This window comes from Ruditapes philippinarum, unplaced genomic scaffold, assembly GCF_026571515.1.
Source record: "Ruditapes philippinarum isolate M1 unplaced genomic scaffold, ASM2657151v2 ctg1300_1_1_1_1, whole genome shotgun sequence".
Lineage (NCBI taxonomy): Eukaryota > Metazoa > Mollusca > Bivalvia > Venerida > Veneridae > Ruditapes > Ruditapes philippinarum.
Genome location: NW_026855312.1, coordinates 91835 through 117951, shown reverse-complemented (window position 1 = coordinate 117951; position 26117 = coordinate 91835). Strand labels below are relative to the sequence as shown.

Genomic DNA, 26117 nt, shown 5'->3' with positions numbered 1-26117 from the left:
GATTTTATACACAGCTGTTGCTTTCTCTTTTGATTTTCTTTATCGATTTAACATCACAAAACACGCAATATAAAAAAGTAAACTATTCATAGTGATGGAACATGAGACACGTAATATTGTAATTAGCTCAATAGGTGACGAAAATAAAATGAGAGGTGAGTTTATTCATGCTCGGACAAAAAATATATGGAGATGACATCGATTCTTGTAAATTGTAGTCGTGAAGAAAAAAAGCTTCCAGTTCAATATTGGTTTTATTTTTTCATTTTAAAAACAGAAATGAATCGGTAATAGATTTTAGCATAACAAAATTAAAATGACTGAATTTTAGATCACGTTAGCTAAATAAATCACATACAGGCAGTTCAATTAACGTGTTACGAGATTTTGACACCGTGTATTCTAATATGGCCGACATGGGGAATCTATGGGAAGGTAAACAAACATTTCTTGTAATTACACGGTTGTCTAATCATAACTGTCATTAACCAAGCTTTGATCTGATGCCCTGATAACATTTCTTGTAAGCAGGAGAAAACCAAACCGTTATTCGCTGTGCCATTGTCTACCTGAACGTTTTGATTTTGACAGCCTTTTGTTTTTGTCACTGCACCTTTTTCGGATAAAAAATATTCGGATAGACTTGTCTATATTTTTGTCGAGTTTAATGTATATAGTAATGTGGTTATGCGATTATTTTATACACAACATGTTTTAATATGCTTTTCTTTGATAAGAAATGTTATTGACACAATGAAAATTTCTTTAAAAACAAGTCTAGTCGATATCAACTTTTTTTTTTCAATTTGATTGATTGAAAATCAGCTCTTTAATATGAAATTAGGCAAAGCCTATGAATGGGGAAGTCAGTTAAAAAATCATTTATTTTTCCGTTTTAAATGTGTCATTTGGTATTTCATGCACCACTTCCGTTTTCACTCGGAACACTCGATGATTATTATTAATCCGAAAAGTTGCGATTGCCTGTTATTGGAATACCTCACCATTTATCGTTGAGTTACATTGTAAATGGCGGCGCCCAACTAAAACTGACACTGAAAATTTCATTGATAGGTATAGAATTCTATATATTTTTTAATTGATTTTTATTTGTTTTTCTTTTAAATATACACGTGTAGTCTATAGCCGGGCAAGCCAAAGCCCGGGCCCGCTTCGCGGTCCCGGCCTTTGACTTCCCCGTATTACTTTAATAGGGGGAAAGTCTGAGGGCTGTGGCGCTATTAGATAACATGTATGGCGGGTATCAATTCAAATGAAATCAAATTTAAACTACATGAAAATTTCAAAAAAAATATATATCGTATACCTAATGAGCTGTGAAAAAATCCTTAGTTAACTGGGTGCCGCCATTTTGAAATCCTTTTGAGTCAGAGCGCTTTTAATGAGCATCTACATAATTCAGACTATTGCTAGCAGACGCATGCGAAGTAACACTTCCAGTGAAAGAATGATGTACAAAATCAGAAAATAAACCTGCATTTCATTGATAAGAATTATAGTAACGATTATAAATAATATGAAATTAAGCAAAGCATATGAACGTGTAAGTCGTTAAAAATTCCTGTCATTTTTTTCGGTTTTAAAGGTGTCATTCGGCATTTCATGCACTGCTTCTGTCTTCCCTCGGAACACTCAACGTTTATTATTAATCTGAAAAGTTGAGATTTGTTCCGTTATCAGAATACACCGTCTTTTATCATTGAGTTACATTGTAAATGGCGGCACCTTACTAGAACTGACACTGAAAATTTAATTGATAGGTTTAGAATTCTATATATTTTTCATTCTTTTTTATTTGATTTTCTTTTAAATATACACATGTAGTCTGTAGCCCAGCCTTTGGCTTCCCTTGTGATCAATGACATACTTTTGTGTGTTCTAAGTTTAATAAGGGTCCATTTGCCCTTTCAGGCACAGACAGACTTCGAAAATTTCCACCTCTTTGGCAGGTCATCTATGTCTGTTGCTTAGCAAGCATTCTCTCAAGCAAATTCACGTTCCTCTAAACCGTTATAACAAATACCCCTCATGTCATCCTTCAGTTTTGGAAAAAAAGTCAAAGGTCAAAGTCACATGACTTATGTCTGGGGAATAAGAGGGGTGGTACATGGTTTGCCACTCATAAAGCTTTAGCAATGACATCATACCATACATGCCAATGTTGCTTTGTCATGTAAAAGTATTGGACCATCTGCCAATAATTCAGGTCTCTTCCTACGAATCGCCTGTCAGTGTTTTCTTTATATTCTCCTCAGGGGCTATACCATTAAGTTCCAAACTTTGGAAGTCTGGGACTGCAAAATGTCTGACATTGGAAGAAACATTATATATTAAGTAAAGGAGGAAAAGTATTATATTTTGGAAGACTTTGCTTCCACTTGCAAAAATGTAATATTGCTATACATTGTTAGTGTGATTTAAACACAACTAAATTACTAATGAAAATAATGACAAAGGGTAATATGGAATTTGAAAACTTGTTTACACATCAGGTGCGTTTACAAAATTAATATGTTTCCAGTAATGTTTATTCTTTATTGTTTTCAGATTATAGAAAACAGGCCAGACAGCTTGAAAATGAGATTGATCTCAAACTTATATCGTTTAGCAAACTTGGCACAAATTATTCCTTCTCGGATAATTTCAGGTAATTTTCTTTTGTGCAAAAAAACTCTTCTGGCAGCACTTTTTCTAAGTAGCTATATGTATGTGTAAAAAAATCTAAATATAACAGACACCTGAGGTCTTCCTCAGCCAGTAAAGCCTGATCTTTACTTTGTTAAGTGCTATGTAAAACCTAACTTAAGGTGACAACAGACACTTTCCGTGGTACTCACATAAATGTAATTTAAACCAAGTTATTTTAGTAATAATTGTTATTTATTTAATCTTTATGCATTAAATGTCGCTGATCAGCATAAAAAATAACATATTTGAAAAAAATGCTTTTGTAAATGATTGATTTTGAATAAAAATCCTAAAATTTTAAATCGTCATATCAAAGTCATTTTTTATTTTTTTGTCATCAAACTTTTGGAAAATAACCTTACTTATATTATCTGGGGAACCGTGTCTCAAATTTTTTCTATCTTTTCTCAAAAAAATATTACGTAACGTCAAACATTTTATGCGACTTTTTTCACCATACATATTACGTAATTAAAGATAATTAAGTCGCTGATTGAGCAAACAAAAATCCCTGACACGGTTCCCTCCGTAAATGAATTTCCTTTCATGTGCTTTAAACCGCATGTTAATTGCTTGATTATTAAAAAAGTTATGCCGATTCAAAGTTAGTCCGACCCGCATCAAACGAAGTGTCATAAATCGGCTGTTCTCTCTCGGACCCCTACGTTTCACGCTAAATAATTGCATAATACACAAATATCGCACCAGAGAGGGTCACAAGTTGCGGTAACATACTCTAACAACATTTTATGACCCAGTGACATCTGACCAATTAAAAAGCTGCTGATTAATATCAGTTTATAGCCGAAATTTCTTCAATTCTTAACGTGATTTACTGTTCGTCTGGTATCTTTCGCACATGTCATGTGACTATCGGTAAAATTTGAGGCACTCAGTGGGGGGAAATGGAACGCATTTGCGCACCGCTAGCGGGGTATTTAATTGTTTCCTTTTTGAAGTTTATTATTATTATCATCAGCATTATTATTGTATTATACCAGTGTCACTCTGCCTGTGTATTCGTGTATGAAATTCCGTTAAAATATAAAATAAAATAACAAAAAACTGAGCTTCTGACAGTCTTTTAAAGTCCATGGTAGATGTACAAATAAGAACAGGATATTATATATTTTTTCCACCAAATTGATAATGCTTCACATATTTTAATAGAAATAAAAGGTATTACTCGATCATTATGATATGGCCTTCTTGACTTCTATTATGAATATCATCTATGCACGGCATAGAGATCCAGTTTCCACCGGGATAGACAATAAATTTCATTCTTTGTCCCAGATTTATTAGTACTGTGTCCGATTTACTGGCGAACAATTTATTTTCACTGAAAATATATTTTAATATCTTTTTTTTATTCATAGAGAAATAATCATCCTTAGACAATCTAAAATGGTTCAGAAATTTGTCAGGTACACCTTACCACAAGTCATATAGGCGTTCACATAAAAATGTTGTCTGTTTTTGTTGTTGTTTTACTCGACATTGATAGAAAACGGGGTTGAATGTAAAGTAAGCCCTTGAATCCGTACAAAAGTCTATCAACTCAATGTAATATGTATCAGATTAACGGGACAGACAAATTATTTTCACACATTATGGATATTTTAGCAACTACATTTTTATTCAACCCCGTGGTTGTGCGATTTGCCGCTATGCTTAATTATTTATGTTACGTACATTGGCCGACAATTTCTTAATTTATAAAAAAGGCTAAATGTTGAGATATTCATAAAAGATGTACGGTAGTTGTACGATACATGTATTACGAGAAGTATGGACCTGTAATTCACGGATATATGGAACTACCGATTTCCCTCATTGATGCCTCAACAGGGGGCGGAGCGTTATCGATAATCGACAGGTTACGCGAGTAGCAGTTACAAATAGTATAGGTACCGTTTTAAAACGTTTAAAAACACATTTTTTAGCTCGACTTTTCTATGAAAAGGGGAGCTATCCTACTCGCCCCGGCGTCGGCGTCGGCGTTGGCGTTGGCGTCACACCTTGGTTAAGTTTTTCGTACCACCCCACTTTATTTCAGAAGTATTACAAGTATGGCTTTGAAACTTACCATACTTGTTCACCATCATAACCTCCATCTACAGACAAGAGTACATAACTCCGTCAAGGTTTTTGACAGAATTATGGCCCTTTTTTGACTTAGAAAGTGTATTGAGCTTGGTTAAGTTTTTTGTACCACCTCACTTTATTTCAAAACCATTGGAGGTATTGCTTTGAAACTGACCATACTTGTTTACCATCACGACCTTCATCAACAGACAAGAGGACATAACTCTGTCAAGGTTTTTGACAGAATTATGCCCCTTTTTGACTTAGAAAATACATTGAATATGGGTAAAATCCACTTATTGCCTTAACCCTTTGAGATATTGCTTTGAAACTTTTAATGCTATTTCACATCATTACCCCCATCTGTACGCAAGAGAAGGTAACTCTGTCAAGGATTTGTTTTAAAAATTAAGGCCTTTTATCGACTTAGAATCTTGGTTAAGTTTTTAGTACCAGTCCACTTTTTGACTGAACTGTTTGAGATATTAATTTGAAAGTTGGAATACTTGTTTACAATCATGATTCCCAAACATGTCCAGGAGAAGGTAATTCTGTCAAAGATTTTATTTGAATTATGGCCCTTAACTGTCAATGTTTTGTATTATAGGCAAGCACTAAAAAACTTAAAAAATCTAAAAAAATTCATTCCTATCCACTTGTTCACTTTACCATAAATTATGTCATAATAAAATAATTCTTCACTAAATATCTTAATGCTCATGGCCATTGTTCACTTTAAAAATACAGAGATTCTTGTATTGCCTTTTACTGCAAAAACTTTTTTTATTGGCAAGCAATAAAAAAGTCGAGCGCGCTGTCTTACGGACAGCTCTTGTTGGATTAACTGCTTCCAAAATTAAATCACGAATGTGTTCAGAAAAGGTTGATAAATCTACTTAGCAAAAAATCTCATTTTAGGTATTTTCAGTGATAATTGACTCCGTTGTCACCTTAAAAAAACAAAAAACAATTGTCTGACTGTAAGACACTTGTGAAATCTTCACTACTGTGGGTTCAGATATGCCATAAACTTTCTGTACTTTTGTATTTGAAAGCTTGGCAGCAGAGATGATTGACTGTACTCAGGTGCTGTTTTGTGCCTGATGTGATGGCATCATCTATAAAAGGTGCACCATATGACCTTAACAGTGTTGATATGTGACATGATACATGTACAATGTATTTGAATGGTTAAATCACAAATCAATTTTAAAAGAAAATACCTGGCAAAGTGGATAGCTGTATTTAAATATGAAAGAAAAGACTATGGATTTGTGATACAAGGAACTTTGATGTGAAACCACTTTTAAATTTTTGTTTTTGGTTAACATATCTGAAATGTTAATAAAATTGTTTTTCATCAATATTTAGTGACCAGCAGGCATGATAACATGTGGTGTTTTGTTTAGAGGTTATGTAGAATTATGTTTGTATACATTACAGTGACAAGTCACCTTTACTTAACAAAGGTGGAAGCGAGCATATGTTTGAAACTATGGAGATGGAGATAGAACAACTTCTGTCAAAGGTAAATTGTTGTACAACACCATCCTGTATAAATACACTGATTATATAGATCAGTCCAAACTAAATGTTGATTGTTGACAGAGGTTCAATTAAACCTAATTAACTTGATTTGTCGCAAATAAACTTGGGCTACAGTATTAGAAACATTGTGGCATGTTGGTGATGATGCACTTTGGGATGTTCTAGAGAATGATTAATCAGATTGTTTACATGAAGTGATATATTTCTGAGGATGATTGAACATATTGTTTATATAAAGTGATATATGTCTGAGAATTATTAAAATTCTTGTCTATATGAAATGATATATTTCTAATAATGATAAAACATATTGTTTATATGAATTGATATAATTCAAGCTAACGGAGGTAAATGATCGTATGGCAGAATTCACACAGAACATCAGTCAGGCATCACCAAGTGCTGCACTATTACATACACTACAACGTCATAGAGATATATTACAGGATTACAGCCAGGAGTTTCAGAAAACAAAGTCAAACATTAATGCTATTAGAGAACGTGAAGATTTACTCGGCTCTGTCAGGAGAGATATTAAGTATGTATAGAAAGAAGGGTCATCAGTTTAAATAGATTTTGTTCTGCAGTTTTTAATTTTATTGAAAATACATATTATTGAAAATACGTATTATACATGTATTAGTTTAGTTGATCAAAAATAGACATTCTTGTTCTGTACCACTCCAGGTTAAATCCTGTCAGTATCAAGGACTTCTTCTGACTTTGCTTTTTGTGCATGTGAGGAAGCTATCCAGTTACCTTTTGAATGAAAGATACATTTAATTTTACATTCTTGCATTACTGAATTGACCAAATTATGTAATTCATATTATCAAAATTAATATTGTCTGATTTAAATAGAAAAAGATGTTTCACTTTGTATTCTCAAGGTAGTATGATTATTTTGAACTTTTTCTTGCAGTGCTTACAAAAATTCATCTGGTTTAAACAGGAGAACAGATCTGTATCTTAAAGAAAATGAACATATCAGAAAGTAAGTGATTAACTAATTTCACTTCTAACTTAAGTTTTGTGTTGTCACAATATTATAAGATTTAACTTTGTGACTAGACATTGAAATATGAAGTTGTCATCGCCATGAATCATCATACTCTATGGACTGAGGTTTTCCACAAAGTTACCATTCAAATGTAGCGCTGATACAGGACAGATTGTTACATTAATAATATAACACGCTACATATAGTATATCTATGAAGAAAGGGGTGATAACTAGATCGTCTCCCTTAGATCATTCTAAATAAAACAAATAGAAAAATATATAATGTAAAATACATGTTTTCTTGATGACATGTTTGTTATGATGACAAGATGCCCATCCTGTCTCTTGTCTTGTTGAAATATAAAATGTTGCTGAAACATAAAATACATACTGTAATTGTTTCCATTTAATGCCCATAGCCTGCGGGCTTATTAGAACTGTAAAAGTGTGCTTTAAAATATGTTTATTAAAGATGCAGATCAATTATAAAAATCATAATTCATTCTTATGATCTGATATATAATAGGGGATTATTTTGTTAATGATTTTACATTACTGGAGTGTCATTAATTGATATTTTTTAAAAAGAAATATTCTCTTCAATTATGGATTATAAATCAATAATTTTAGATTTTTTTCTTCTACAAAATATGTTTTGGGGCACATTAGAGGGGCTGACATTTAATAGAAACAGTATGGTAATATTGTAATGAAAACACAATTATGGTTGTTAATTTATGATACAGAATGGACATTATGTAATATTGTTGATAACCTAGTTTATTGTCTTTATGCAGTTCATTGATGATTAACAAATATTAAAGCTGTAATACCAGAGATAAACTTGAATTAAACTTCATTTGAATATACTTATTTTAAAAATGTTCAGTTTTTTTTCAAGCAGCATGCCTCCAGCAGCATGCCTCCAGGTTCATGCTAATGTTTATGAAAAATTTGAAAACATAATTAAAACTAAAAGACTGTGTTGTTTACATAAAAAGTAATTGATACATTGCAAACAGGAATTTCAGTCCACGTAAGTTACCAAAGGTCAAAATATGCAAAAATAATCATTACTGCATTAGTCACACAGTAGAGAAATAGTGATTAATACTGAAAAATCAGTCATTCATGGCACATAACATGTAAATTATTTCTTGAAACTTCTTTTGAAATCTAAATACTGTACATTTTTCTCAAGTCTGATTTTTATGAAATATTTTGACTCATCTGGAGGCATTTAGCTTTAAAGGTTACAAGTTAAAACTCTAGAAAATATTTTGACTCATCTGGAGGCATTTAGCTTTAAAGGTTACAAGTTAAAACTCTAGAAATGTTTGTGATTGTGGAATTGATATATTCTGCTTTTGTAAAACATGGTACAGTGAAAGTTGAGAAAACCGGACGGCTCTCGGACCGAGAGTTTTGTCCGGTTTTCTCAGCGGTCCGGTATTCTCAATGTCCCCTTCAGCTGTTCATGATCATATAAACCGAGCAATGACTTACAAAGGATGCTGAACGTATATTTGCATTTTCATGATTATGAGAAAGTATATTGCTAAATAAAGAAATGATAAAAATACTATACAATATGTTTTAATTGTTTTTGTCCCAATTCTTGCATATAAATACAATAAAATTTTGGATTTAAACGAACAGCAGTTACCTCATAACGATTAAGTCCGATTACACCCGCATATGTTTACATTTGGGTAATGGATAATAATTTAACAAACATACATGTAGTTTACCTAGTTTGTTCATAATAATGCCCCACCTATAACACATTTGTCAGATAAAGATTTTTAAAGTAGGTCTTGGCAAAGTTTCTCTGTCTTTAATTAATTTAAATTTGTCACTTATGGACAGTTCTCGTCAACTGATTTTAACTTATCAATGCCTCGTGCATTTTGGCATTTATATAAAACGGTAACATCTATACCTAAAAATAATTCAAACTGTGAAATGAGACATAATTAAACAAATCAGACAATCATTGTTCTGCTTCCTCTCAGTTAGCGTATTAGACACGTACACAAGGTTATTCACACCTTCGTTGTCCGGTATTGTCAGGGTAATTATCTATATAATTGACTTTGTAGTCCCCTATCAACCGTCCGATATTCGGTTTTTACAGATTCCGGTATTGTCAATGTTTAATACAATAGTTTAAAGAAGGGAAAATTTGGGACTCAATTATTCGTCCGGTATTTAGAGAGTTCCGATTTTCTCAGCGTCTGGTTTTCTCAAATTTCACTGTAATAATTTTTTTTAATTTTGTATTTTACAGTTCAGAAAGACTTGTAGATGACCAAATAAGGTAAGGACCAGAAAAAATCTAACATGTTAACTCATATTTTTTCTTGCTATACAATTAAGCTAGTAGATTTGTGTTATTTACAAATATAAAAAGCGTTTGTTTGCATGATTTACAAATTTCAAATCATACATAATGTATATTATATAGAACAAGAAATAGTGTTCCTGTATCCAGGTACATGTAAACTGCCTTAATTTATTTAATGGACAAATCCTGCTTTGAATTCAGAGCAATCCATTAATAAAGGATTTCAAATTAAAATACAAGATTAAGCAACAATATTGGTGCCTTCTTGAGAATGTAAAGAAGGTTGGTATGCATCCCTCTTTTTCTCCATGAGCACATAGATAAATATTGTATCAGATTCTTTGAACTGACTAACTTTACGTCGTTGATAACGCACTTTATAAATTTTGCTTCTTGTGTGTAAAATAATTGAACATTTTCATTTATGATAGATAGCCATTTACCAACTATCAATGAAGAAAATAAATTTTTCAAAACCTATTACACTCACAAACACTATTTAAGATTGCAGTAAGTTTTGCTTCTATAATGACAAAGATTAACCAATGATAGCTTGTAAAAAAATCATGGTTCTTTCCGTCTTAAATATGTTTTATCAGATAGTTCTGGTTTGAAGAAATGTTTACAATTAACAAGTATCTTGTATATTTCAGTGTTGCTATAGCAACAAAGGAGAGTTTAGAATCACAGAAGAAGTCGTTGTCTGGTATAACACAGAAAATGAACAACTTAGCTAGTATCCTTTCCTTGAAAATAAATCTTTAGCTCAACTTATCGGTTATAATGAAATAAAGTATATCATTAACATTTTTAAAAGGTGTTCATTTAAAAGATTATTATTTCTGGTAGCCAGTCGCAAGTCAATTCACTGTTAATAACATATTTTACTTTATATAATATTTCGAACATATCTTTGACAAAATCCACTAAATTTACAATAATGAAATATATGTTAGAAAATGACTTTGTTTATGTTTTTGTTAGTTGCAAAATTTTACAGATATTTTCTTTGCAATGGTATCAGGTACATTTAAATTCCTGGCTAGTTAATAAAGAATGGCATCAGTACAAATCACTTGTAGCTTGACTATTTGAAGAATAACGGGGCTATCCTATTTACCCGTTCATCATTGCCATTGAAACACTGTTTAATGTTTTTATCAAAACTTTAGGACCTCATGTCTCATCAACGTTATTATTATTCTATTATTATTATTTGCTTGAACTCCTTGCATGTCTTTACAAATATTACAATATTTAATATTATAGAACCATTGATTGCCTAGGAAAATACAAAATATTGTACAATGGTATATGACCATGTGTTGACCACAGTTAATGATGAATATCAAATATTTTTCTTAACAAGATTTTTCAGATCGTTTTCCACTGATAAACAGCCTTATGCAGCGTATCAACATACGTAAACGTCGTGACTCTATAATTTTAGCCAGTGTGATAGCAACGTGTATTATTGTGCTCTTATTGTACATGTTTCATTGATCGTGTATCTTACATTGAGGGACGCTCTCATTCCAATTCTATGTATACTTGTGATTGTGTGTGTAAACATATGTTTGCATATATATATGCATGTGTATATAAACGTGTGATGTTTAATCTGTAGGTTTTATTGTATATGCAAGCATATGTTTGTGTAGATGTAACTGTGATTGTAATTTAGGTTTTATTGAATAAAGAAACATACATGTATTTCGGTGTGTAAGTAAACATTTGTTTGTGTACATGAAATATGTGAACATGTGTGTTTGTATAGTTATGTAAACATTTGTTTGAGTTTACAAGAACATATGTTCGTGTAAATGTAAATACATGTATGTGATTCAAAATAAACCTGAAATAATTGATAATATAATGTTAAGTTTGGTATATGAAAAATTGAAAGCTCAACTAAACCTAATTCTTTGTATCCTGGACAAAAGTGTACTACCATTCAATAATATATTTTTTCTTAAAATTATTTTTTTATCATAAGTTATTTTACCAAAATATTTAACATTAACTTGGATTTGCTGATGATCAAAAAGCTAGTTTTGTATTTATAGGTAATTTAAATTCTTTATGTGATGAAAACAGAAAAGGACTACAGTATTAACACCAAATTTTGTGGAGCACATAATTATAAGTTTCTGTTTTTGGCTAAGTGTATGTAAATGAGAAATTTAGAGTTTTTGTAGCTGCTGAAACAGTTCTCATTTGTCATATTGGACTGTACCTACAAATGAAGCTGTAATGAAAGAATTAATCTCAGTCTATACGGATGGCTGCTTGATTTGAATATCAAACATATCTGTGAAATTACTTAGTTTTAAAATCCCCTTGTAGAAATTCAACAGGACAAAGTTTAACTTAAAAGTTAAGATATTGGTGTGCTAAAGCCTTATATAGATTTTGTTCATGCTACTTATTAATCACAGTTCATATGGTTCTTTTCTGGCAGTGAGGGTAAATAGACCAAAAACACATGCATTAAATCACATAGTGTGATCCATGACAAAACAAAAAATGGCATGAAAGTGTATGTGATATTAATGTGACTACAATGAGGTTTTTCAGTATGACTGGAATCATTTTTATTTGATGTAAGTCTAGGCCAATAACTACAATGTAGTGTGTAAAATTTTAGATCATTGGCTCGATCTGTTTTTCCAGTATACTCATTTTGTTAAATATGGCCCAAATATGAAAGGAGTTTAAATACTTTTAACTCAAATTGGGCTAAGAATTGATCAAATGTATTAAATTAATTCAGAGAATATCTTTTATCTGTTGCATATATTTATGTTTTAAGTGGCCAAGTTGATATATGTAAGAAATTCAAATTTTATGTATTTCGGCTTTTGGACTTCAGTGGAGTTCCTTTAAACATTCAAGTTTATTTTTGAAAATACATACATTGGAGTAATTGAAGAAAGAAAAAATTGTGTAAGGTACTTGTGCTGTTGAGATTGTTTCCTTTATTTGCTTTTTTAGGATATTTTTTTGTTTATGGGAGAAATCATGGGTAGCTTTCTCTGGAGAGATAAGTAGGATTATTCTCTGGGCCTTGTTGGATATATTGTGATATTATGATTTGCTTTATTTTTGTTCAACATTTTTTTATGTATGTATAAAATTAATTAATTTTCTCTTTTAGAAATATCTGACAGTGATATTTTTCCTATATTTTACAGCTGAATAAAGGCTGTTTCCCCTAACTCATAATAGCTATATTTTCCCCTAAAATGCCTTGTGCATATTCTTCACTAAAGCCATGACTTAACAGCAGCTGATACATTTAATTGACTGAAAGACGGAAAGCTGTACCTATAGACAGTCTCTGCTATGTACCATGCATATTAAATTGAATTTGAAAATTTAATTAAATGTGCAGGTAAATTCTATCTCAGAGTTGTTAGAATTTTCTGATTTATTGTGCTACATTCTACACTCCAGAAAGCCACTAGTTGTTCTGAAAATTGAAAAAAAATCACTGTATATGTAACTATATAATGTCACTCTCAGTTTACTATCATTATAATTGAGGCTCATGATTATCTATAATTTAAACAGAGAGAGGAGGAAAAATCTTTAACCATGTAGAAATATCTAAGAGACCAACTGATAAATGTTATTTTTACGTAAGACATTTTTTTCCATGTATAAAAAAATATTAATTTCTTTCAGATGTAGGGAGATAATTCACTTCTTGTCAGGGTCTTTCAAATAGAACCTGTTTCAGACTACAAAAAAATCATATTAAACCTTACCACCCTAAATATCTTAAATGGACTTGTCCATCTTTCAAACATGGACAAGTCCATTCATCATTTTAGGGAACATAACACAATACATACTGACTGAGCAGCCAACAGTGCAGACCATGATCAGATTGCTAACCTTGGTCTGCACTGGTGGCATGGGTAGATTTTGTTACTGTAGCAGGCTAAGGATTAATAAAATTATCCAGTCAGATCTGGGGCTCATATTTTAACTTACTTTGTGCTTTGATTTTATTGTGCTATAGTTTTAATGTGATAAGGCTATTTTTATAATATAAAAAATATTAAGATTCACTATATTACTGCCTGATGCTTTTTTTTTCACGAAAACTACAATTATTTGTTTTTAAGAAAATAGATATGAGAAATTCCTTAACAACAATTGAAATATATAAGTGTCTATAATGTTCAGGGGAGGTAACAATATACAACATCCTGTAAAAAAGGGAGCTTACTCTAGTACCACCCTCAGCCTGATATTATGAATCAATGAGATACTGAGGTGTTTATTAATTTTATTTTTTTTCATCATAAGAACACATTGATTCAAAAGAGTCTCTTTAAGTGACATAGTGTTATTAGCTGGTTTAACAATTGTTTATATATATTTGTGATATAAATTTGTAAAATAAGACTATAATTATATAAACATGTAAATCATGTAAATCATTATATATATTGTTGAAAAAAAATAATTTATTGCTGTACACAGTCGTATCAAAAAAGTTACTTTGTATATATGTAAATAAGTCATATATGATTATTATAATACATTTTTTAACTATCTTAACCCTTAATCTGTTGAAACAAAAAGTAAGTAACCTTTTGCCACCAGTATAGAGCCAGACAGCCTGCACTTTTGTGCAGTCCGACTAGGCTCTATAATGTTGGTGGCTGACTTCTTGTATTTTGATATTGAAATCCCCGGAATTTTTTAATGGACTGTTCCAAATTCAAAGCAGGAAAGATCCATTACACAAACTTAGCAAGTTAAGTGTTAAGGTATGTAAATGTTTTTGAAATTTATAAAACCATAAAACTTTATGTAACTATTACCCCCTTTCCCTGCTTGAATGCAAGTTTGTTATGGTCATTTTAGTTTATTGCAAATCTGCTTTCCAAACAGCATGTACAAAATTATATATGGTTAAGGTTGATGGCATGTCATAGGTAAGTGGGTCAAATAAATTTAAGTCTAAAATAAAATTAATTTCCAGACATGAAACTGTGACTTAATTTAGACTGAACCTACATTTAACATCATAGAGTAATTACCTTTGTACACTAGATTTATATTTCTATTTATTTTTGTTATAGGACTAGAAGCTGCCACACTCGCCGTGTGTAGGAGGAAATGTATAGTAATGGTACTATAATAATATTTTTTCCTGCATCAAAAATAACCAAGGGTTAATGCATACCTTTTTTGTGCATTAACATCTGCAGAAGCATGAAGCCACAGCCCACAGGACAAGGGACTTTATAAGTCAGAGAATTTCTGCAGATTTTATTGCATGAGAAAAGGTGAATTAATGCTATTCTTGCATAGAATTACATATCTAATTCAATAATTCAGTTCTACGTTATCTGGTGTTTTTTTTAAATCAGGCATTTATTTTGTCATGCTTTCCATGAGCTAGTGTGATGTCAATTGACAGTGCTGTTTCGATAATGAAACTACGAGGGCATGCATTGCAGTAAGATATTTTTATATGGCGCCCGAGTCATAAATATTATAAAAAACTTGCTTCGATTATTATACCCGCAATGCATGTTTTCTTCTATGTTAATTTAAATCTTTGTGCACAAATTTTATGCAAGAATATTTGATCAAACTGCATGATGCCACCAGTGTAGACTTTGTACATTTAATTTACTGAAACAGTTTGCCAAATGTAATTATAAACTTTCTTTTTTGTTGACAATGTTATTACGGTATATTTGCTCACAAGGATTTTCCAATCAGCCCTGTAGACAGATTCCCCACATATATACCTGGATAGTTGCATTGTTGTGTATCACTTACATCACCTTGTTATTTATTCAAGCTTAAACATTTCAGTTTAAAAATAAAAAATTCAACATTAAAGTTTAGACATAAAAATTTAATATTATTACATTTTACTCATACAAGCATAATTCAAAGACATGCATGAATCAATATTATGTATTATCAATTTTGCTGATGTTTTTTTTTGTGTACATGTATATTTATTGTAAATACTTTAGTTTATACATTATATATATAATTTCTATGTATGAAGGGAAATATAGGGGAACACATTTTTGCACATCATGGAATTACTCATCTTAGTGGATGACATGCTCATTTTTTTTTTCAATAAAAGCTGTAAGATTTGAAAAAAATAAAGATGATAAAATATAAGGTATATTTCTCTTTTTTTAAAAACCTCCAAAGATAGGCATATAATGATAGCTTTGTTCCACAGTATATCAACAAAATCACTGTATCCTGTCTTGCGAGCCTTTACAGTTCAATGTGTACCCTGTCTCGCAATTACAAGCACATGTTAGTTCCGATCACTGTACCTTTCTTGGGAGCCTACATATTTCAACTAGAACCTTTCTTGTGATAACAGGAAGTACACTAAGTTTTTATAAACTGTGAGTTCAATATCGTCAGTACATCATCACCACAACCTGAACTTAATCTGGTTTGAATAAAAACTTCACTAAAGTGATTGCCATCCAGAGTATTTTTGTCCGTCTGTATGCATGTCAGGTACAATCATGTCTACCTTTTATCTTTTCGATATGCCAGGTATTTATAATTTAAATTGTAAGTTGAATACACTACAGAATCTGATGTTGAAGTTTTATTCCTGAGAACGTTTATGTATATCTGTGGTACCAATATGAGTCTCCCAGTTTTGTCCGTCAAATCTTTCTACATGTATAGATGTAACTGTTCCCGGGTCCAGGCTATGTGGAGTAACCCCTACAAAAGAAACAAACACACTTTAAATGCAATTTAAACAACAACAGCAACAACAACTATTTAACAATTATATATAACATGTATTCTCTGCACTGACAAAACCTTTAAAAGAAACATAAGAAATGCAAATTTTTAAACAAAATTATTTTTAACCAAACAATAAACAAAACACTACCTATTGTGAAAATAACGCACTACATATAGCAATACCGATCACTGAATTTCGATGGAAATAGAAATTTGTCATTTGTAAGTAGAGCTAAAATATTTCAGGTTTTTTTATTCTGTATTATAAACATTTAAATTGATAATGATCATGTAATGTTATCAGTTTAGCAAAGTTTTTTTTTCCAGATTTTCTAAAGTAAGACTTGGAAGAGACAGAATTCTAAGAATATCTGTCCTGCAGCTTTCCTTAAAATAGATCCTCAAACATATCAACATCTAGAAATTCTAAAGATCATGACACTGTGGTATATGTACTTTACAACAAGAAAAGCAATAAAACTCTGTATCATTTTGTAGTTATAGTGAAAACTAGAAATGTGTCCCTAGGACACGGATGCCCCCACACGCCACTGTTCTGTCAATCTTATGACTCTAGGTCAAATATTTTTTGGACTACATGTGCCACAAGTTGAAAACTAAAAATTAACAAAGGGCCATAATTCTGTTAAATTTGGTCGCAGCAAAAATTCCTTCCTTTACTACCATCTACACATTAAGGTTGTTCATCCCTGGAAGTTTAAGCAAATTCTGCCATCCGGTTTAAGAGGAGTTGCATTCACAAAATTTCTACATAGTATATAGTGAAAAAATCAACAAAGGGCCATAATTCTGTTAAATTTGGTCCCAGCAAAAATTCCTTCCTTTACTACCATCTACACATTAAGGTTGTTCATCCCTGCAAGTTTAAGCAAAATCTGCCATCTGGTTTAAGAGGAGTTGCGTTCACAAAATTTCTACATACATATGTAGTATATAGTGAAAAAATCAACAAAGGGCCATAATTCTGTTAAATTTGGTCGCAGCAAAAATTCCTTCCTTTACTACCATCTACATATTAAGGTTGTTCGTCCCTGGAAGTTTAAGCAAAATCTGTCATCCGGTTTAAGAGGAGTTGCGTTCACAAGATTTCGGGACGTACAGACAGACGGACAGACAAGTGCAACGCTATATGCTCCCACTCTGTGGGGGCATAAAAAGGTATATAATGCCGTATATTTTTAGCACTCTGACCAATAAGGAACACTTATTATGCAACTGCCTGTCAAAATGTGTCTAAAATTCTGTCAAAATAGCTCTGCTCAAAATTAATATTATAAAGTAGAAAGAAATTTATTACCAAAGCCGTCAGGGTTTGATCTTGGAGTGTAAAAGCATTGAACACCACATGTTTTACAAAACGTATGCTTGGCTTTATGTGTGTTAAATGTATATGTTGTAATATTGTCCGCACCCTGCAACAGATAATACACACAAACTTGACTAATTTAACCATTTAGAATGTTAACAGTTTTTATGTAAGCCACTACCAGTGAAGAGCCATTCTGCAGACTAAGCAGTCCATCTAGCCTTTACACTGTTTCAATCAATTTTATTTTCATAATTAGTAATTTAATTGATTTTAATATTAAAATCAGCCATGCCAGCCATACATTATTGTAAATGTTAAAATGATTCATAGTGAGAAACAGAATCAGTTTGTCAACAATTTTTTTTAAAAAAGCCCTTACATTGTTGTTAATAAGTAAGTTTAGAGCTGTCATCAATAGAGACAATATTGATGTATTGTTGATAATAGAATGATACACAGTGGAAAAAAATTATTATTTTGATTATTTAAATCACTAAAAACATACACAAAAGCAAGTGGACATATGTAACACTAGGCTGTTGTTACATAATGGACACATTTCATAGCATTGATGACAAAATATAGTCAGAAAAAAATCATGCAAAGGTCCTTTAGAAACAGGATACAAACAGGTATGAAAAAGTATTACATTCAAGAAAATAAGAGTATATTATCGATAAATTGGTGTATTGTCGATATTTGTAAGCTAATATCGTTATATTGTCAATATGCTTTGCACTGAATCAATGACAGCTCTTAGTCACATTAGCTGCTGGTATATAGTTAACAAACCAAACAACAAACAGATAAAAGGAAGCTCCAGAGTACAACCATCATCCTTCTGTTATCCTATCAGGATAGCTTTCTTATATGAAAAGATTCAGTCTGTAACTGGATTCAAACCCACAGCGGCGAGTGATTTGAAGCTGGCAAAATTAACTACTCCAGACCAGAATTTAAAAATCAGGTTTTCATCTGATGTCTCCTAGAATTCAAGATTCTTGTATATATGTACAACTGTCACGTTGGAAATGCACAAACTTATTTGACCGACCTGCTCTAAAGTTCAAAAACGTTCTCTGAGATCATCATCATTTTCAGTTGACAGTTATGAAGTGCCTTTTAATAAGTGTAAAACTTTCAGTGACAGAAGTTTCAGTACAATCGGCCCGAAACTCTGGAATGATCTTCCATTAAATATCAGACAATGCTCATCAGTTGATAGTTTCAAGAAACACTTGAAGACTCATTTCTTCAGAGACTATTTTAATCTTTTTTAGTCAAAGTCAGTAAAGTGTAGAAACTAAGAGACAATGTTTTTCTGCGCATTAACTCTGTGATGAATATCTGATTTTACAATGTATTTATTATCCAAGTAACATTTGCATGTCTTTTACCATGTCCTTTAATAATATAGCCATATTTTTAATTATTTTAAATTACATTACTTTCTTTTATTTGTGATACCATGTTTTAGATTTTAGATTTAGAATTAATTGTTTTATTATTCTTAAACTACATTTATTTATTACTTTTAATGTTCTGATGTGATATTGTACAAGTTGCCATTGAATATGTATTATATGTAGAAATAGGCGTTTAAGCAAATAAAACAGTTTCAGTTTCAGTTTTTTCCTAAAATTGATAATGGATAGTTAAAAAAAATGCGACCATTGACAATACCTGTAGTAAGTTGAACCTAGAAGCTGGCACTATAAAATGATTGTTTTGTTTCTTCAAACAAATACTGCAACTGAAATAGGAATAAGAGTTATAGACAAAAATAGTAATGAGACTGAAAGGTAAGTCTTTTAAATTCAAGCGCTGGTTGAAAATTTCTTTTTGCCAAATCAGTATGATTTTCTGATTTCATACATAATTTAATTTTATCAAAATATTATAACATGCTTGTTGCCATATTATATGTATCCAAATAAATAAAATTTGGCATATGGCTAAAATGATTAATTAGTGGGCATAAAGATAATATCTTATAAATTTCTAAAACCAAATCATATTTTTTCCGCATTTATGCACATCAAAAGCACGTTTCATTAATAACAACATGTACTTATATGTATATTTGTAATTTCATTTTACTTCTTGGGCTTCAAGCTATTGACATATATCAGTGGTCTACACATGCTTTGATATCTTTTGCATTCATTAGCTCACCTGTCACAAAGTGACAGGGTGAGCTTTTGTGATCGCTTTTCTTCACGTCCGTCGTCCGTCCGTCGTCTGTCCGTCCGTCCGTAAACTTTTGCTTTATATGACATCTCCTCATAAACCACTGAGCCAATTTCATCCAAACTTCACAGGAATGTTCCTTTGGTGGTCACCTTTAAAAATTGTTCAAAGAATTTAATTCCATGCAGAACTCTGGTTGCCATGGCAACCAAAAGAAAAATCTTTAAATATCTTCTTTTAAACAACCCTAAGAGCTAGAGCTTAGATATTTGGCATGAAACATCTTCTAATGAGTGTCTACCAAGTTTGTTTAAATAAAAGCCCTGAGGTCAAAATTGGCCCCGCCCCAGGGGGTCATAGATTTTCCCTATATGCATATAGTAAAAACATAAAAAATCTTCTTTTAAAGAACCCAAAGAGCTAGAGCTAAGATATTTGGCATGAAACATCTTGTAGTGAATGTCTACCAAGTTTGTTCAAATAAAAACCCTGGGGTCAAAATTGGTCCCCCCCCAGGGGGTCATTGATTTTCCCTATATGCATATAGTAAAAACTTAAAAAATCTTCTTTTAAAGAACCCAAACAGCTAGAGCTAAGATATTTGGCATGAAACATCTTCTAGTGAGTGTCTACCAAGTTTGTTCAAATAAAAGCCCTGGGGTCAAAAATTGGCCCCGCCTGGGGGTCATTGATTTTTCCCTATATGCATATAGTAAAAACTTAAAAATCTTCTTTTAAAGAACCTTAAGAGCTAGAGCTTAGATATTTGGCATGAAACATCTTCTAGTGAATGTCTATCAAGTTTGTTGAAATAAAAGCCCTTGGGTCAAAATTGGCCCCGCACCGGGGGTCATTGATTTTCCCTATATGCATATAGTAAAACTTAAAAAATCTTCTTATAAAGAACCCAAAGAGCTAGAGCTAAGATATTTAGCATGAAACATGTTCTAATGGGTGTCTACCAAGTATGTTCAAATAAAAGCCCTGGGGTCAAAACTGGCCCGCCCCGGGGGTCATTGATTTTCCTTATATGTGTATAGCAAAAACTTAAAAATCTTCTTTGAAAAAACCCAAATAGCTAGAGTTTAGATATTAAGCATGAAACATCTTTAAGTAAATATCTACAAAGTTTGTTCAAATAAAAGCCTGGGGTCAAAAACTGGCCCTGCCCCAGGGGTGTCATTGTTTTTAACTATATGTGTATAGTAAATACTTAAAAAATCTTCTTTTTAAAAAACCAATGAGCTAGAACTTAGATGTTTAGCATGAAACATCTTCTTATGGGTGTCTACCAAGTTTGTTCAAATAAACAAATAAAAGCCCTTGGGTAAAAATTGGCCCGGGGGGGGGGGGGCTATATACAGGTGAGCGATCTCAGGGCCATCATGGCCCTCTTGTATTAATTTCTGGTCAAACAAGAGCAACAGAGATATAATACAGGACTCTAAGCCATATACCTAAGTAAGGAAGTCCTCTTACTTTAATGGGGTTTATAATGTAATCCACATTTAAAAAAAAATAACTTACAATATCTTTAATGTTTATCTGGACTCTGCCTTCTTATACAATACACTGCTTATGTTATAAACCTATTTGATTTTGATATAGAGCTTATGTTCAAGATTAACCTTGACTGACTTTTGTTTGCCTAGTTTGATTGTTTTTCCATGTTGCAATAAATAAATATAAAAAATATAATGAAATTTCTTTTAATATACATATAAATGTAATAATAGTAATAATACAGACGTACATAATCACAGGTACTTGAAACAAACAATTTTTAATGTTCTATATAGGCTATATACTATAATAAGACTAGACTAGAATAGTCTTATTATAGAACATTGTATATAGCCTATATAGAACATTAAAAAAAGTTTGTTTCAAGTACCTGTGGTACATAATAAAACAAAAATGTACCTGCAGAATGCTAATAGTATTTTGTTTTTGCCTATAAATTATTAAAACCATGTACATGTATAATTTGTAAAATTGTTACTCTTACTTGCATTCATACACATGAAGTTTGCTTGGGGCTTGAACTTCAAACCTAATAGCACCACAATGACATCCTCCTCTGTGAGTAACTAATTCTTCTGACATGATCTCCCTCTCTGAAAACAAAGAATTTCTAATTGTGGTCAATGTTGATTTTAAGTAACAAAGATATAAAATAAAATACAGACACCATGAAACAGTTAAACAAGTACTTTGTCTGCAGGTGGCAACAAATTCTACTCAAGTGACCAGTGCAGTCCAAGGTCAGCTACAGTGTCTATTCTAGGATTTGAAAAACAGGGGGGATTTTTTTTATCGAAAAGTGAGAATTTATTACATTTGTTGAACTTTTTCCTTCTTTCCTTTTGTAAAATTTCCCCCCTACCTCTGAAAAAAATAGGGGTGAATTCTCAAAAATATGAGTGATTTCCCCCCATCCCCCCTCCTAGAATAGACACTGAGCTAGCTTATTCATACAGGTTGCACTGTTTGCCCCTTCAGTTAGTATGTATTTTTATATTTTCCCTAAAATGATGAATGGTTTAAAATCCAGATTGTTAGCTTGGCAAAGTACATTTAAGATATTTCAAGTGGTAAGATGAGAGATAGAGGCAGATAAACAACATATAATTAGTCACTGTTTTTATACTTCTCTCTTTTACATACCATCATTAATCTGTATCTTAAATATTTGTTACATACAGGTACCTTACATGAACCTTGGACTGGGGTTTAAGATCAACTGGATCAAGGTTACAGGCTTGTACATAATTTTTTTCTACTTTATTATGTGAGAGTTATCAGATATTTTACCAACACATTTTTCAACATTAAGTAACTATGTAGTTATATTACATGGAAGTCCATGCTTTCATTGGGATTACAGGCAAAAGTATTATAGTACTTGTTTTAATTGTCTGCAAAACTTATAAAAGGTTGAATCTATACAGTCAGGGTTTCACCTACATACTTTTTAGTATGAAGGATCAATCTGGCATAAATAGCATATCTTTTAACTAGTTTAATTTGAAATTAATGTAGCACTGCTATTCTACAAGCACATTGATGTTTCAATTAAAATCAGGTGTGATTAGTTCAACTAATTGTACTATGAGATATTGTGCTATTTTATGTATGAGCAATATCTCCCCATAATTAAATATATCTCAGAATTTACCTTTGGCACATCAATATATTTTGACTTGTGTAAGTGCATTTGATATCAGATAAATTTGTCTATTATAGTACTCCCGCGGTACTGCGTCCTTGCCCATTCCAGGGTAATCAGAAAATGTGTTTCTTTACACACTGAACGCCACCAATTGGGTTGTTTCCAATATTAAAGTGAAAGTGGAAGTGCTGCTTTTTTTAAAATTCAAATGAATTTCTGTCATTGATAGGAAAATCAAAAGCTGCCCACATGTATTGAAAATATTTCTTTATTTTATCCCGTATTTACCAGTTAAACTGATAATTTTTATGTTCTGACAAGTGAAGGTCATCTGCTAAAACTAGTGATTTCATATTCTGTTGAAAAAAATTCTACTAAAGCCAAAGAGAGCCATCAATTTACATACCATGGTATCATAGAGCTCTGTGTTTAAGCTCTCATTCAAACATGACTGACCATAGATGTTTATAATTTAAATCATTGAGTTATTCTATGAATGACATGTGTATTTTTATAGTCAAGATGCGACAGTTAAACACAGTTTAATAAAATAGTAAGTACAAGTTCTTTTTATTTGTACAATTTGTCTAAAATAATAAGAGCAATGATACATATGGTACCATCCTCTAAGTAGATTTATGTATTAATGTTTTTTCCATTTCATTAGAACCCATTTAGAATTAAGCCAAGTATAAAACTATTCAAAACAGGTTGCATCCTTGAATAGAAATACTTCATACAAAATTACACACACTGTAAAATTTAAAGTATGAAAGACAGTCACAAATTGCACAAAAACACACAAAAACAGTCAAATAGCAAAACATGTATTTATAATTTTATTACTGCCAGTGAAATTGCAAGCAGAACTAACATTATTATAATGCAATTCTATTCTATGCATGATTACCAAAAACAATGGTTTCGTCCCTTGTTTCTTGCTATCAATTCAGGGTGTCATACAGCTTCCAACTTCTATCACAGCTGTTCTACTTTCGTTTCATTGATTAGAACGGTGTTCGAATATTCAGAGGTATCGAGATAAATTAGTGAAAATATAGAATAGAATAGAATAGAATAGAATAATGTTTTATTACCAATCATGGGCCTTCTCAGGCATACAATTACATAAAATATCAGTACATTAAATGTACATAAACAAAACAATAATAAGATAACATAAGCTAATTCTGATTTGATAACACAATTAACAAAGGACTAGTAACTATATGTATTCAACAAAGGCATTTTAAATGACAACACATAAAAGAAATAGAATTTGTAAAAAACCTCAACAATGACTAACCCACATTATCTTTTGAGATGTACATTGACAAAGACTAATTAATGATGTTAATAAATAACTACAATTACTTATTATGCATAAAAGTTCTATTATTGTTGTACTGTATAAATGTATTTGACTAAAATGATTATTTATACAATCAGCTATTGACCTATAAACGCATATTAACATGATGATTGTTTTACACATTTGAATGTATTTGACCCCTCACTAGTATGTGGGAAAGATACTTCTATTAGATTGGGAAATAATCTCACAATTATTTGGCATTTTTAAGTTGTTGTAATTTTAAGTGACCGTATGTTATAACACTGCCATATATAAGATGCAGTAAGTTCAATAAATTTTTCATTTTCATTGCTAAGCAAAAATATAAATTGATCTTTACAATTGAGTGTAGGAAAGTTTTTACATTAAATCAGCACATTCTTTAAGGTAAATGCTTCTAAAAGTGTCATATTTAGGACATTCAAGCATGAAATGAATTTCATCTTCTGTTTTCCCTAGATTGCACATTTACATAATCTCTCTGAGATTTAGGAATATTTTTGTATCTACCACATTCTATTTCTAATCTATGGGCACTTATTCTAAATTTTGTATAGCATGATCTTAAATTACTGTCCCTAAAACACTAAGATATGGTGTTCACTTACAAAAACAGTCTTAAATAAGGCATATGTACGTAATTTACCAATTTGTTGTTCGCACAAACAGTCATTCTGTTTAACCAATTTGATTTAAAACTATTAATGGCTTTGGACTTGACAATATGATGAATGTTTTTTATTATATGAGCAAAAGTTGTTTATATTCATATGATCTTTAACAAAGTAATACTTGACATCCAACTAGTTTTACCATGATCATGCAACTGACAACTTTCTTTAAATGCTAATGATAACAAGTGAGGGCAATCAGGCCCTGCAATCTTTGGTAATATTTAACAGAATGACATAGAATATCTATATAAAAAGGGTGACGCCCTGTTTCACCTAAAACAGCATCATTTGTAGCTTTCTTATTAACACCAAGAATGTATTTCAGGGCTTTTAAATGTATCTTATCACATGGAAGGTTACTAAAAGACATTTCAAGACTATAATTATCTTTTCTTTACTATACATGAGCCTGTATTAATTGTGCCCCATATTTTCACAAGCATATAGTAACACTGGTTTAATGGTATGGTCAAACAAATGCAAAAAACTTTAACATTAATATTGCTACTAGATATACATTTCAAAAGTTTAAATATGCTCTTAAAGCTCTCTTACATAAATCCTCCTGACAATGATGAAACAAACCATTGGCAGAAAATACAATACCCAAGAATTTGTAGGTATTGACTTGGGTTTCAGTTGTGATCTATAGTAGATATTAATAACTGGACACTTGCCCTTACAAAATACTAAAACATTTGTTTTGCTAATGTTGACTATTAAGCAATTCTGTTCACAATAATCAGACAATTTATCTAAACAACTTTGCAAACCTTTCTGACTTCTAGACAATAAAAGCAAGTCATCAGCATATAGTAAACAATTGAGTTTTAAATCATTTAACAAAACCGGGTCATCTTCATCAGAGAACATACTTGGCAGATCATTTATGAAATATTTTAAAACATATTGGGGCTTAAATATCACCCTGTTTG

General features: G+C 31.4%; 2 protein-coding genes across 5 annotated transcripts; one reads left to right on the top strand and one right to left on the bottom strand.

Moving 5' to 3' along the window:
- Positions 1-50: 50 nt before the first annotated feature.
- LOC132742897 (Golgi SNAP receptor complex member 1-like) lies at positions 51-15857 on the top strand. Of its 2 annotated transcripts, none has more exons than XM_060731400.1 (8): positions 51-155; positions 2569-2668; positions 6241-6325; positions 6684-6883; positions 7268-7339; positions 9638-9667; positions 10348-10430; positions 11073-15857. In XM_060731400.1, exons 1-8 carry the CDS (start codon positions 95-97, stop codon positions 11195-11197), a joined length of 756 nt encoding a protein of 251 aa, XP_060587383.1. In that variant the 5' UTR covers positions 51-94; the 3' UTR covers positions 11198-15857. The 2 variants fall into 2 exon arrangements, with proteins under 2 accessions (XP_060587383.1, XP_060587384.1); XM_060731401.1 differs by lacking the exon at positions 51-155 and adding an exon at positions 306-435.
- Positions 15858-15990: 133 nt separating this feature from the next.
- Positions 15991-24213, bottom strand: LOC132742898 (centromere protein V-like). 3 transcript variants are annotated; one of them, XM_060731402.1, is made up of 5 exons: positions 24065-24213; positions 21991-22099; positions 19476-19545; positions 17781-17895; positions 15991-16435 (listed from the first exon to the last, which is right to left on the bottom strand). In XM_060731402.1, the coding sequence occupies exons 2-5, from the start codon at positions 22086-22088 to the stop codon at positions 16314-16316; spliced, it is 405 nt and encodes a 134-aa protein (XP_060587385.1). In that variant the 5' UTR covers positions 22089-22099; positions 24065-24213; the 3' UTR covers positions 15991-16313. The 3 variants fall into 3 exon arrangements, with proteins under 3 accessions (XP_060587385.1, XP_060587386.1, XP_060587387.1); XM_060731403.1 differs by having other exon boundaries at positions 24029-24141; XM_060731404.1 differs by having other exon boundaries at positions 21991-22100; positions 24080-24140.
- Positions 24214-26117: the final 1904 nt, after the last annotated feature.